Here is a 15249-nt window from a genome sequence, read left to right on the forward strand (position 1 = left end):
ACCGTCATGACACTGTGAGGGCATTGGAGATCCATTAGGTCAGAGAAAATAAAAATAGGTTATCATTTGAAAAAGTTGACATTAAACGTAAATTCAACAGCAAAGCTCATCCAGCGTTTTTCATATTTTACCGTTTTATTTTCAGCCCATGTGTTTCTTTTGTAGTCTATGGGGTACTGACCCTACCAGGGGTGTCAAACTCAAATACACAGTGGGTCAAAATAAAATAAAAATGGGTACAAGTCGAGGGCCGGACTGGTTCAATGTTTATTGCAGAACTTATTGAAATGAACGTATTGCACATATTAAACCTGGAGCTAACAAAGCTTAAATGATTGCCTATAAAACAACATTAAATAATCAGTTGCATTAATTTCTTATGGCTCTATCTGCAGCTTTTCTTCAGTCATTTCTTATGATTACATTTATCCACAGGCCAACAACAGCTTCAACAAAACTATTTCCCTCAAAGAACAAACCAAACATGCCCTGTTGTCGAGAGAGAGAAAGTGCAGAAGGAAACATCCATTGAACTCAGTGCTGCTCTGAGATGCTAGCTCAGATACTTAGCATCTCATCTTGGGTGCAGGTTCATCAATGTTTGGGCTCAGGCTCTGAGCTGAGGAGATCCTCAGGATGGAGGGAAGGTGTGCGTGCAATATACCGGCGGGCCAGATCTAATAGTAATTCGAAATTATCCTGCGGGCCGAAATTAAATCCACCACGGGCCTGATTTGGCCCCCGGGCCTTGAGTTTGACACATGTGCTTTAAACCCTGCCTAATATTACTTTCCAACACGGCAACTTTGACATTGTTGTTAGTACTTTGTGGACCCTCGAATGTACACACACAATCATTTATACAATATGTAATTACCTTAATATAAATAATGCATCAAATAGTGAAGTGTTGCTTAATATCTCAAGGCCACAAGGTTTCAAATTGCTTCAATGCGCTTGTTTATTTCCAAAGGTCACATTGATAAACAGGACATTCAATGTAACACTGAGCATTTTAAATACAAAATGGAAATGACAAAGTATCAAAGAGAACACATCCAACACACCATTATGTTACATTGATCTATGGCCAGTAAAAACTCCAATCTGAAGACACTCATTACCTGAGGATACACTACCCAGGTGTTCAAAGGGGCAGTGTGACATTCCCTTTTTAGTTCTCACACAGGCTGGTTTTCAACACGATGAACAATAATAGCGGCTGGATTACATCAGATCATATTGTTTACAAGTTTTAACAACGTTTACAACATGAAGTATCGAAAAATACTTCATTAAGATGTTGGTGCTATTTCCAAGCATCAGAGAACTATCCCCATATGTTTGTAGATTATTATCAATAGTTACAATGACATTTTTTCTTAAATAAAACATTAAAAGACACAAGAATTGTAATTTCTGACGTGCTTTGCTTTTAAAAAGAAAATCTATAATTCAACAATTTAAAATGGAAATAAGACATGAAAGAGTGCAACCAGGAAGTTGTGAATAAAAGTGCTTTGTATAAAGTTGTTCGGGGCTACTTGGTCACCGTTATCTGAGCTGTGAACACAAACACATCGAACATTACATTTGGCACAGACAGTATCTAAAGCTTGTGCGCGCCTTGTTTCAGTACTTACAGTAATAAAGGCGATAGCACGGTCTGACCCCACCGCTCCGTACTGTTCCGGACTCGTTTCCGGTTGATTCTAGAAATATTTAAGATTTGAGCAACTTGTTCTAGCAATCTGACATTTAAAAAAACATATTTATGATGAAATGAAAAGTGAAAAAGACACCCTTTTGTTCAAGTGCAATATGTCCCACTGCGCAAAGAATAGCAGCAAATCACGATCAACAATTCCGTTAATAAACAAAAGCACAGGTTAGAATAATAAACCGAGGTTAGTAATTTTAAGAGAAGTGTTTTTGGAAGAGTTCAGAATGTATGGCAAAGAAAATTAAGGCAAAAAGGAAAGGATTTTCTTCTCCTCCGTCTGACATCTTCATGAATTTAAAGTAACATCACGGAAGCTAAACAAAACTAACATTCTTGCTGGAAGAAATGGATGAAGTGTTTATGTTAAATGTTAAGAATATAAGGACACTCCGCTTAAAAGGTAGGGTAGGTAAGAACGGAGAAAGCAGCTCGAGTGCGCTAGAATTTGAAAATACACAACCGAAAAAAATCTTCCTTCAGACTTCCTCACAGAGCCCCTCCCCCAACACACACAACGCAACGCGCACATGACCAATGAGGGTACGAGATAAGTTTGTGCCCAGATGGAAGGCTGACAGGCAGGTAGGCCATCCAGTTACTTTAGCCGGGCCGGCTCAGATGATTGGTCGTGCTTTTTACAGCGCCACGGCTTCCACAGATATGTTTTATGTATTTATTGTAAAGCATTCAGGGGTGTCAAACTCAATTTCATAGCGGGCCACATTCGCATAAAGGTTGCACTCAAAGAGCCGGTTGTAACTATATTGTATTTTATTACATGGCTTAGTTGAATACTCGATTCTGATTGGTCAATTCAGAACACGTGACACGTTGTTAATACCGAACAGACAGACCGCTGTCAAGGATTTATTGACCGTTGTTAAGGACGCTCACATCTTCATGCCGATCTAGATCCCTCCGCTTCGCGTCGGGCTCCTGATCAGCCTGTCGGTGTTCTTTTCCCCATAATGACCGCGTCGCAGCACATTATCCCTTACTTATTACATGGCTTAGTTGAATACTCGATTCTGATTGGTCAATTCAGAACACGTGACACGTTGTTAATACCGAACAGACAGACCGCTGTCAAGGACTTATTGACCGTTGTTAAGGACGCTCACATCTTCAGAAAGAAGTCCGGTCGATTTAACTGTATACAGTTGGGCCGAACTGGGACAAGAAAAACAGCGGAGAAGTAACGGGGCAGAAACCCTCCTTTTTACGCAGCGGTCCAGACATAGACATCAAACGGCGACACATATTCACTTGCCAGTTACTTTGGCATTAGGGCAGGGATATCTAGATACTTTCCAAGGTTTGACATCATGAATTGTGCTACTTTTAAAGCAAGGAGCGATGTTTTCAAATCTGTAATCAAAAAGCTCCTCAAAAACGCAAGCAGGTCCTACCGTTGGCTTTTCAAACTGACAAGAGACGCTCTCACTGTTTTTCAAATGTAACAGTTTGAAAAGCAAGCAAACTGTCTGATTGTCTTTAGTTTTCCGCTGGCGTGTGATAGCAACATGGAGGATTTTAACATTCATTTTAATATATTTGGAGAGCACAGTAATTTGGAGTAATAGTTAGTGGCTGATGAGTCCCCAGTGAAGAAAATAAAAAGACAAGAGGGACAAGAACACAGCGGAGAAGTAACGGGCAGAAACCCTCCTTTTTACGCAGCGGTCCAGACATATACATCAAACGGCAAAACATACAGTGTGCAGTTCCTTTGGCATCAGGGCAGGGATATCTAGATACTTTCCAAGGTTTGACATAATGAATTGTGCTACTTTTAAAGCAAGCAACGATGTTTTCAAATCTGTAATCAGAAAGCTCCTCAAAAACGCTATCGAAGCAGTTCCTGCCGTTGCTACGTTAGTTCAAACAGTAACATCGGACTATTTTTCTTCGCGGATGCATGTCAATTTAAATCAATACATACAACTATTTTTTAAATCAATAAAATCATTTTCTAAATCCATAAAAGCATTTCAATTAATATTGGGAGTCATAACGTTACTTTGTTGAGAATGTGGCCATGTAATAAGCGGGATAATGTGCAGCGACTTGGTCATTATGGGGAAAAGAACACCTTCATGCCGATCTAGATCCCTCCGCTTCGCGTCGGGCTCCTGATCAGCCTGTCGGTGTTCTTTTCCCCATAATGACCGCGTCGCAGCACATTATCCCTTACATATTACATGATTGCCTCTGAATTGGATTATTCTCGGATAGGATAATAACTTATTAATCAACTACGTCTGAAAGCAGAAGTCCAGGGCAAATAATTGCAAGTCTCTTCAGGGGCATGTCACAAAACGAGATGCATTGTGGGACATGTAGTTTATGGACAACCTGCTTCTGTAAAGTGGCATGTAGCCGTATAATAAACGTAAGCGCAAGCTCTTGCGGGGCCACATAAAATCAAGTCGCGGGCCGGATTTGGCCCCCGCGCCTTGAGTTTGACACCCCTGATTTAATGTATACATTGCTATCGGGATGTTAAGAGCATTCCATGGAATATAACAAAAAGTGTTTCTTAAGTACTACATTATTGTCAAAGTACTCATTACAAGTAAAATACCTAAATAAAAAATCTCACTCGACTAAAAGTACAGTAGTATTGAGCAAATGCTATAAGTTATTTTCCACCACCGCTTGCTGGTATATGCATTTTGAATTCAGGAGTACCGACTAGAGATAAATGATTGGACTGAAATCAAGCAAAGCGCTGGTAACAACATCTGGAAATAGAAAGGTCTGGATGCTAAAGAAGGAGCATGAGGAAATAACTCATTCCAAACCAGGTCAATTGGCTTCTAAAACACTCCCAAGTCCTTGAATTTGTTAAAAAAACATAATCCGTTTGACTTTGACATGTTTTTGGTACCATGACATTCCCGTGAGATTCACATTAGCCCAGTTCAGATCTACCCCGCTCACCAAACACCTGGAAGGTCTTGCTCCAAAGTTCCTCTTTATGACGATGGGAAACAAGAAGAAGGAAAAAGCAGATCCCAGGCTAGAAACACCGAAGAGAAGACGAGCGAGGGGGAAGTGTCCGATTTAGCCAATCACCGCCTGACGGACCCGTTTGGCTCATTTGATCAGAGGTAACTCAATCCCCTCTCCGCCAGTGCACCCAAAGAGAAAGAGGACAGGCTCCCAGTCTACTCGAGATCTGACGCCTCCGTGTCAGAGTGGAGGAAGTTGCTGCCGTTTACCCTGGTGTACTGGACGTTGCTGCTGTCCGTGGGGGGGGCGGAGGCTCCACAGGAGCAGAGTGGACCGGAGAACAGGTGATCCACGTCCTCCAGCTGCATGCCCTTCGTCTCCGGGAGGCAGCCCTGCACGAAGATGAGCCCCAGCACCACCAGCCCCGAGTACAGGAAGAACGCTCCTGAGGGAGACAGTCACATGTCACCGGTTCAGTCGGCCATTTTTAAATCAAATCTATTTGTGTATGCGTGATGTAGTTACGTCTAATCCAAAACACGTCTCCGGAGAGTTTGGTTGAGTCTTTACTTAAAAGACATCAGTACAAACACATGTTTTCAAAGGTCAAAAAACGATATTGCTCCGTGAGTCTTTTCTCCTTCTCACTTCTAATAAGAAGCAGCTGCGGTAACAATAACAAAGGATTACAATGTTCAAATATATCAAATTATACATTTTAAGATATGGCTCCTAAACACATATATGTTATACTATTTGTTTGTAATACATTGTATTGAACTGATTATTATGACATTCAATGTGAAATGATATTTTAAAAACCGTAAAACTTAAAAATGAAAACTGGGGTTATGCATTTCTGTTCATATCAAGTCCCGACGTAATCTCCAAAATGAAATAGAAATGCTGCGTTTGAGCCTGTTTATGATGACACGGTGACTAAAGGCTGTTAATGGACAATCATTTCCATCCTGTAGAATTCAATCAAAACTGTTTCGTTGTTATACTCTGAAAAGTATACAGTTTGAATTATTCTCACGATGCTCAATCAAAAGCGAACTCGGATGTGTAATCAAAACCCACTTGTTAGTTAAGCTCAACTCTCTCACCACTGACCCGTTGCTGTGAACAAGAAGACGTGTTTGGATCTGGCAGAAGCAGAGGACTGCCTGTGAGGTAGCAGGACATACTTTTAATGACAACATATAAATACCAGATAACAGATTAAACCCTGTGTGACTTCATCCATTCACGATTCACCCTCTCCGCCCTCCTGTTTTCAGCTGTTAATAGACGCCAACTCTTTTGGTTCAACAAACCACATTCTGCCACAATGTCCATCTGACAACAAGGAACCAAGTACACCTATACATTCGGGTCGTTCACATAGTTTACTCTACACCTGACGCCTCGGTGTCAGAGTGGAGGAAGTTGCTGCTGTTGTATTTGCTGTAAAGTGTCTCCACTGTAGGCTATTTTTATTATATGGCTCGACCAAAAATCCTTTATAAATGTGCTATATAAATAAAACTTGATTTGATTTGATTTAGCCATGGAGGCTCTTTTCCCTTTGCAGTCCCTTGCAGGTTAAGGATATTATTAAAGGTGCCTCCAACATCTCCACTTTCTGTGTCTTGCTTCCTTCCCCCCTAAATACCTAGAAGGAATCAGCTGTGAGCAACACAGACCTATAGCTCAACTTTCGCATGGCATGTCACTTGTTAGACGCTTTTATCCAAAGCGACTTACATACTCAACACTGTGGGCAATCCCCACTGGGGTAATTTGGGGTGAAGTGACTCAAGGACACAACGAGATGCTGACTGCAGTGGGGTTTGAACCTGTGCTCCCCTGACCCCAACACCAACGCACTATTCCACTGCGCCACACGCCTCCCTGGACTTTCATTGGACACAACACATTCAGTTCAGATCATGTCAACAGCAAAAAGAGTCCTATTTTCATCCCAAACGCAGTATTTTTACTTTAAGAAGGCTCCCCTCGCATGTGGCGGGTCTTACCGTAGTAGGTGAGCATCTGAGCGATGTGGAGGAAGGTCAGAGACACCAGGGCGTTGCAGATCCAGTTGACTCCGGCTGAGCAGGCGTTCCCGGTGCTGCGCGCCCACATCGGGTAGATCTCAGAGTTTATGGTCCAAGGCATGGGGCCCATACCTGACACAGAGGCAAAGCATTATGTTTACAAAATGTATATGAACATACAAACAATGACTAACAATGTGCTCAATACAGAAGCCATGTTTAGGGTCGTCCACATGCTGCATAAAGAACTACAAGAACTACAGCAGATGGCTCAGTCAGTAGGGGCTCGGACTGGGAGCCGTAGGGTCGTCGGTTCAAGTCCCACTAGACCTAAATATGGAGTGTGGACTGCTACTTTGAGAGGTCCCAGTTCACCTCCTGCCCTGCCGTGGTGCCCTTGAGCAAGTCACCGAACACCCCCCTTCCCCCCACTCCTCCCCGGGCGCTGTACAATAGCTGCCCACTGCTCCTGGTTCTAGGATGGGTTAAAGCAGAGGACACATGTCACCGTGTGCTCTGCGTGTGTGGCCATTAGGGCTGTGCGATTATGGCAAAAATCATTATCACGATTATTTTGGTCAACAATTGACATCACGATTATTAAAAACGATTATCCATTTACTTTCAAAACATCCATTTATTGAAAAAAAAAAGTGAACCGTATGTTTTTAAGAGTTGATTAACCTGAACTTTAAGTTTAATTCAACTGAAAAAACAATACAAAAATAAAATAATAATTACATTTTTTTTTTTTTTAAATAAAAATAATAATCGTTTTATTTCGATTACGTTGTTTTCGGAATTGTTGCAAGCCAAAATCGTAATCGCGATTAAAATACGATTAATTGCACAGCCCTAGTGACCATTAAAGAAGGTTTCAGCCCTCCCATTCTAATTCTAGATTGCTCCGGTTGTAGCAAGATCTGTAATTCAAAACAAGACTATAAGATGTGAGACGAAAAACGATGATGAAGTTTCTTCAGACCTGGAGCAAAGAAAGCCAGGTAGAGGATGAGGCTCAGCAGGACGATCCAGGAGTAAGGGGTCGGACAGTAGTTGTAGGCCCAGAGCGAACTGTGGGGTAACTCCTGTCCCGTCTGGTTGTAACAACTGGATGAAAGGAAGAAACGAGAGAAGTGTTGCTGATTCTCGTCCAGCAGAAGAGACCAGGCGATTCTATGGGCTTTATTTTGAAAATACCAAAGCACCAAGAGGTTCTTCCTACTTTGTCCTCAACCTTTAGTCCTAAAAGAGGATTAGTACTTGCCTTTGCTTTAAATAACGGCTATTGGTATGCTATTTCATGTGAAAAGCAATCTAAACGCAAAGCAGACCACTTCAGGCATATGTAATGACAATGGTTACATTACATTTTAATGTTAGCTGACGCTTTTATCCTAAGCAACTTACATAAGCTCAATCGTACGTAAAGATACACACTACAACAGCATTTATCCTGCACATACATTAGCATTCATTAAGCCAGATTCTATGAGCTGCTGTACACAGGGATGCAAACTCATCAGGTATGAACAAGGTGACGAGGATACGAGCCCCCCGAATATCGGCTTTAAAATGAAGAACAGCGAATGTTAGCCGTCAGAACAACTAAAGCAGCAGGAAACGCCAAAGAGTCACATCTAAAAGAAATATATAAAAGCATTTATTTTAATTGTGTAGCAGTCAGTTAACTAAGTTCATAAACTCAACAAGTACTACAACTTACAATTTTGAGATACTTGTACTTTACTTAAGTATGTACATGTTTTGCTACTTTGTACTTCTACTCCTCTATAGTTCAGAGGTACATGGTGTACTTCTACTCCACTACATGTATTTAATCCCTTTAGTTACTTCACAGATCTGGATGAATGATGTGAAATATAATCAAGTTCAACACTTGATTATATTTCATTTCAGGGTAGCTGGTGGATTTACTCCAGGTGGAACTAAAGTCTGATTCAACATCAGACTTTAGTTCCACCTGGAGTAAATCCACCAGCTACCCTGCAGTCTGCAAAGCCATTCAGACTAGCTGCACCTTCACCAGCTTTGAGAACACTTTCATGATCAATCTTTATAAAACATATCATATATATTATTCTGAAATGGATCAATCTGCACAACGACTACTTTACTGTCTTTCACTATATTTTGATGAGAATACTTTTCTACTTTTACTTGAGGAACATTTTGAATGCAGGACTTTTACTGTAACAGAGTATTCCTCTGGTACTTCTACTTTTACTCAAATACAATATCTGAGTACTTCTACTTTTACTCAAGTACAATATCTGAGTACTTCTACTTTTACTCAAGTACAAGACCTGAGTACTTCTACTCAAGCACAAGACCTGAGTACTTCTACTTTTACTCAAGTACAATATCTGAGTACTTCTACTTTTACTCAGGTACAATATCTGAGTACTTCTACTTTTACTCAAGTACAAGACCTGAGTACTTCTACTCAAGTACAAGACCTGAGTACTTCTACTCAAGTACAAGACCCGAGTACTTCTACTTTTACTCAAGTACAAGACCTGAGTACTTTTACTCAAGTACAAGACCTGAGTACTTCTACTCAAGTACAAGACCTGAGTACTTCTACTTTTACTCAAGTACAAGATCTGAGTACTTCTACTTTTACTTAAGTACAAGACCTGAGTACTTCTATTTTACTTAAGTACAAGACCTGAGTACTTCTACTTTTACTCAAGTACAAGACCTGAGTACTTCTACTTTTACTCAAGTACAAGACCTGAGTACTTCTACTCAAGTACAAGACCTGAGTACTTCTACTTTTACTTAAGTACAAGACCTGAGTACTTCTACTTTGACTCAAGCTGCTGAAGTTAGACCCTCATCGCGGAGCAGCAGAGTTCAGCCGACAGGCAGGAAGACTCGAGCAAACAGCTCGCGGCCATTACAATATATAAAAAAATAGCACCTTGCTCGCGGGTCCCAGATCCCACAAATATTTGTATTGCAGATCTACATGAATAACACAAACGACCTATTTTGGATTCAAAACGGCAAATTTCGCCGAAAGGTGACAAGCTTGCATCCCTGTATACATCCAAATTGGCCATTTTGCATCGGCCAAGGTGCGGTCGAAACAAAGGTTGTAATGAGAGCGGTTACGTGTTTGTACTGTGACACTCCTTTCTGCATACCGACTATTTGTCATACTCTCATTTAGTATCCTTCACACAGCCACACAGTGAGCTGAAGCCTGACCTTCCCCACGCAGCGTGATCTGTGGACGCCGCACTGACGGGAACACAGGAGGAGTCGTACACAGCGGTGCCGTTCTCACGATAACAGAATCCACAGTCTGGATCCAGCATGCAGGGTTCACAGGACCTGGAAGACAACGCTGAATGTCAAACGTTCACCTCAAGGAAAGTCCAATATTTGTTCAACTGACACAGAGATGGAAACTCCCACTGGAAATGTTGGGATCCAGAAAAAGACACCATGTACTGTCACTATGATGTTTAGTACACAGGAAAGAAGGTTGGGATTGAACACTAGTATCTCACATGTATTGTTGATAATCAAAGTTAGACGTGTCGTCTCACCCATAAAGTGTGCATGTTAAGTTTTGGGGGTCGACCGGGTGAAGGGTGATGGGCGGAGAATACTGAGCAGACATTAAAAACCCAAAGGCCAACACGGTCAGACTCAGACCGGTACCTGCGTCGGAGAGAATAAAAACAAGAAATAATGTTGTCCGTCTATCAAATAATTAACTTCTGCAGGACTTCCGGGACAAATCACAAACCTAGAAGACTGCCCAGCGTCAGCTTCCTGCGGCCCACCCTCTCCACCAGCCACACTCCGAACATGGTGAACACAAAGTTTGTGGCAGAAGTCGCAGAAGACAACCAGATCGCCCGCTTAATGTCCCGCACCCCCGCCATCTGCAGAATAGTTGCACTGTAGTACCTGGATAGGGGAGATGAAAGAAAAGCAGATCTATTAACATTTCGACACGAATATACAACAAACGTTTTTATTTTTCAATTTGACTTTGACTATTTATTATTGATCTAACTAGCTGCCTTATCAACACTTGTATATGTTTTATTTTATATCATGGATTTGTACTTATTTGATTTTTTAACTATTATCGGTGCCTTTTATTTGATATGTTAGTCGACTCGTTTTATTTGCACTTCACCTTCGTTGTTGTGACAATACTTTTGAAAAACAGGAATCTTGTATTGGTCCCACAATGGAAACACGTACAGCCTCACAAGAGGCAGAGGTTCAGTGCAGATACAATTCAAATACAAAAGATACTGAAAAAGTATCAGATAAGTTCCAACCATGGTAAGAAAAAAGGAAGCCGCAGGATTTCTGAACGAGGATGCTACTAGGCAAGGAGAAGATCATTCATAATCATACAGTCGCTATTACAAGAGGAACAGACGACCTACATGACGGTGTTTACTCCCGACAGCTGCTGGAACATCTGGAGGCCGCAGCCGACGAAGAGAGCCCGTCGAGTCGGACCGTATTTAAGCATTCGCAAAATAACAATCCCTCCTGTAAGGACACAAAGTCGTCATTCCTTTTTGTGTTAATGTCACTCTGTGCACAAGTAGACAACACTCGCAGCTTCAATCTTGTTTTTCAGGTTTCGCAAAAATCGTTCACCTCCGCCCGACTCCTTCTCCTCGTCCTCGATGCTGCTCCTGATGGAGTCGTACTCCTCGTCGACGTTCTGGCCGCCTCGGATGCGGCTCAGGGCGTGCCGGGCCTCTTGGCTCCGCCCCTTTTGGAGGAGCCAGCGGGGGCTCTCCGGCAGGAAGAGGAAGCCGCAAAACTGCAGCACTGCTGGGACAACGGACAGCCCTAGCATGTACCTGTGAGATGGAGAGGAGGAGGTGAAGAAATGCTGGAGGAAGCAGGCCCGTGCTGCAACACCCAACACTGAGTTTCAGCTTTAGGCCTGATATTAAAGAACAAACCCTTCACCTGGGGATCTGATGCCGTCGTGACACTTAAATGACAGATGTCGGAGGCTACAAAAAAACATGGTGGAGATCTTTGTAGCACTCCAACACATTGTACATGATAGGCTACAGGGCAGGACATCTCTAAGCGGTTGACCAATCACAACAGAGCCGGCCAGCTGACCAATCAGAGCAGACTGGGCTCTGGTTTCAGACAGAGGGTGAAAAGAGGTGCTGCAGCACAGGCAGTATGAGAAAAGTAAAGAGCTTTTTGAATGTCAAACTTCAGTGAACGACTGTTGTGGAAATGTACCTGCAGAGAAACGTACCTCCAGCCGTCGTGACTCATGTAGCTGAACGCTCCATCGATCACCGTGGCGATGAACTGTCCGCCGGTGATGAAGAGGTTGTTGATGGTGACCAGCTGACCTCTCAGGTGAGGGGGGGAAACCTCAGCGATGTATACAGGAACTGTCATAGAGGCAATGCCTGATGGGAGAACCAGAAAGGGTTTTATTTTGATACACACACAAACATTTCCCAAAACATTAATTCAATTCATTTGTTGTTGGGACATTAGGTTCTACTTTTCCATTTAGTCCGGTTCTTCTTTCAGGCAAACACAATCCGATAGTAGCGCTGGACAAATACATACAACTAGAATCACCACGTTGCACTTTGGAGCTCCACTAGCTGTAGGTAGTACTTTGCAGATTTAGTGAATACATTTTGCACTGCAGTATTTCTGATTTGACTTAGCAGTGGAAAAGGGATTTGGACATTTTGGGGTGGGGAAAGTGCGTAACGGTGTCAATTACCTGGATGAATAAGGTGTTAATGTATCAAAATGACATGCTTTCACCAACGCACCTATGCCCAAACCAACTATGACTCTTCCCACTAGAAGAACCACCTTGTCGGGGGCTAAAGTCAGGATGATGCCTCCAATGGTGAAGATGAAACTGGCCAACAGGATGCAGACCCTGCGGCCCAGCCAGCCGTTCAAGGAGCCTCCCGCCAGGGCGGAGAAGGCTGCGGCCCAAACAGTGCTGGACACCAGCAGCTCCTGCCACAGAGCGCTCAGGTTCATCTCCTTCTTCAGGAGCAGCATGGCCCCGGAGACCACCCCGGTGTCGTACCCGAAGAGAAACCCCCCCAGGCCAGAGAACAGCGCCAACATATAGACGAAGCATGGCTTGGAGTCGTTTTGGTCCAGGAGATCCCCACCAGTGGAGGATGGAGGCCCGATGAGGCTCTGGTCTCCATCATCCCCTGCTTTCTGTCTGCTTCTCCCCATATGGCCGCTCATGTACTTCAGGCTGTATGCATCCTGGCTGCGGCTGCTGCTGGTGGACATAAGGTGAAAGTTAGTTTATTTATAAAGCACATTTCAGACACAAAGGCAATTCAAAATGCTTTACATAGGCAATAACACATAACAATTCAAACAAAGTCAATTCAACAGAAAGACAATTCATAAAAGAGATAGAAATGTGTTGAAAAGAGACATTGTAAATACACATAATTGCTGAAAGAAGTGCAATGTTAAAACATAGTTAAATGACCTCTGGAAAAGCAGCATTAAAGAGCAAGGTTTTCAGCCCTCAGATTCTCATGAAGTAGAGGAACGTAGAGGAAACAAGGAGGTCATTTGCCAGCAAATGAAAAACTCCCTCAACACAGAGCAGGGTTGAGAAGAAGTTTCCCCAAACAAAAGAAGGTAGTAAGGCTGCATTTTTCGAAATAGCAGACGTCCAGGAACAGGAAGCAGCCAAAACGTCGAGATTTAAACAGCTATATCTGCTCCATACATATCGTTTCCTTACAAACCATTATTTTTGAATGTGCATACGGCTATATTACACAGCAACGCTGATGAACGGTTAACTTTAATGACTCCAAAATGACTAAAAACATTTTTTTAATCACCGAAAGCGCTAAAGCGCTGCAACGGGAGCCGCCATTTTTAATGTTTACACTGACGTCACATGGCGTGAGTCACCTGATCTGACCCGCAGCACAAAGAGGCAGAAATTAAACGTTTTCCAACTATTTGTAATTTAAAAAATCCAACAATTAGGTGTATTCATAAATAAAAGGAGTCTTGCACATTCCGAAATATTTTAATCATTTAAGAAAACGTTTTTTTAGCAACCATTTGCTTAACCATTTAGTTTATATGTATTTCAGACACTTCCTTTAATCTGCTTACTGCTGCTGCTTACTAAAATTATATATTATTTTTGTAAATCGTTGTTTATCGGCAATGATGTTAAAACAGATATTCAGATAGTTGTCCATGTCCTTGGTAACTAGTGTCAACAACAACATATCCGTCTAAAAAATGTTTTAATGTCTACCGAAACTACAAATCACGTAAACATAATTAGTAATAAACCTAGCTGCTTACATGAATCATACACACAGGTATTTCTAGTTTTACATGGACAGTTGTCATTTTGGGCGTGTGGTGAGAATATGTCAAAAGCCAATTGTAGTTTCTGAGAATGCATTGGAGCGGTATGTAGCCTATTGATTTATTAATAGAGACTCAAAGTGCAATAAACTACAGGCTGAGCTTAAAAGTTAAAATCCACAGCATGTCACACAAATTCAATTCACACAGGCTAGATGTAAACTGGCGAATAACATCACACACCACTGAAGACAAGGTCAACTATTACACGCCAACATCACACAAAACAACCAGATGAACACATCTGTGCAAAATAAACACAACTTTACCTGTAAAACGCTTATTCTGGTGCAGTGCATTTGGCGTCCTCTTCAACAATAGGGAAGTTTGGCTGATCATATGATCATGTCACAAAGGTAACCGCCCATTTACATTATAGTGAACATAGCCTCCGGTGATCCTCTCATAGCACACAGCTATTTACCTTCAAGCCTTGTCAAACATCAGGAATTTACATTGAAATAAAGAGTGAACAAAGTGTCCCATCCTATTTTCATGCCAGTTGTTTCTTATTCGCCTTCAAAACTAAATGATAATGAATGGTGGATGATTTAGCCAACTAATAGCATAGATTTCATTTGATATTGTTTAAAGATCATCTGGACTATGTGTCTTTTTATTTCGATGCAAATAAGAGATATTTTGTTTGCATTTTTTACCCCAAAATAGGATATTGCAATTTTCCATTTAACATATGGGTTTAAATATTTAGACATTGTAATAATACAATTCCTCAATCCATATCTTTCACAATTTGGTAATTGGTTTATTTTCAATTCTTACACAAATGAAGTATACATCTGACTCATTGACACGTGGTAATATTAGTATTATAAAAAAATAACTACCTTCCATGCTGTGTACCGTAAATACAGTAATAGATGCGCAGATAAACCCCAAGTTGATGGTGGCGGCAGAAGAACAGACATAATCATTAAATAAATCGCATTTTTGTCAGAGTTTATGTATGCCGAATTTAAAAATACCTTAAAATAAGTAATTCCACTTTTTGATATTTTCTGTAACTGCTACGTATCCTTGCCTATTTAGAATCAAACATTACAAATTAGATTTTTTTAAATGGAATACGGC

The 15249-nt window shown here is 41.6% G+C and overlaps 1 protein-coding gene across 7 annotated transcripts; it reads right to left on the reverse strand.

The window, feature by feature from the left end:
* Positions 1-943: 943 nt before the first annotated feature.
* On the reverse strand, positions 944-14494 carry LOC117448099 (proton myo-inositol cotransporter-like). Of its 7 annotated transcripts, XM_034085225.2 has the most exons (13): positions 13247-13666; positions 12552-13027; positions 12011-12170; positions 11383-11591; positions 11163-11271; positions 10505-10668; positions 10302-10416; positions 9958-10083; positions 7706-7830; positions 6700-6852; positions 4948-5123; positions 1644-1712; positions 1470-1563 (listed from the first exon to the last, which is right to left on the reverse strand). In XM_034085225.2, exons 1-13 carry the CDS (start codon positions 13261-13263, stop codon positions 1555-1557), a joined length of 1908 nt encoding a protein of 635 aa, XP_033941116.1. In that variant the 5' UTR covers positions 13264-13666; the 3' UTR covers positions 1470-1554. The 7 variants fall into 7 exon arrangements, with proteins under 7 accessions (XP_033941113.1, XP_033941114.1, XP_033941112.1 ...); XM_034085222.2 differs by lacking the exon at positions 13247-13666 and adding an exon at positions 14427-14494 and having other exon boundaries at positions 944-1712; positions 12552-13024; XM_034085223.2 differs by lacking the exon at positions 13247-13666 and adding an exon at positions 14427-14492 and having other exon boundaries at positions 944-1712.
* Between the last annotated feature and the right edge of the window lie 755 nt (positions 14495-15249).

The sequence above is a fragment of the Pseudochaenichthys georgianus genome, chromosome 6 (assembly GCF_902827115.2).
Source record: "Pseudochaenichthys georgianus chromosome 6, fPseGeo1.2, whole genome shotgun sequence".
NCBI lineage: Eukaryota > Metazoa > Chordata > Actinopteri > Perciformes > Channichthyidae > Pseudochaenichthys > Pseudochaenichthys georgianus.

Bases quoted from the DNA above. Each gene is read 5' to 3' on its own strand.
- LOC117448099 (XM_034085220.2), bottom strand. The intron at 11,592-12,010 runs GTACGTTTCTCT...TCCATCTCACAG, and splicing joins ATGAGTCACGACGGCTGGAG to GTACATGCTAGGGCTGTCCG. The intron at 1,713-4,947 runs GTAAACGGCAGC...AAATATTTCTAG, and splicing joins GCAACGTCCAGTACACCAGG to AATCAACCGGAAACGAGTCC.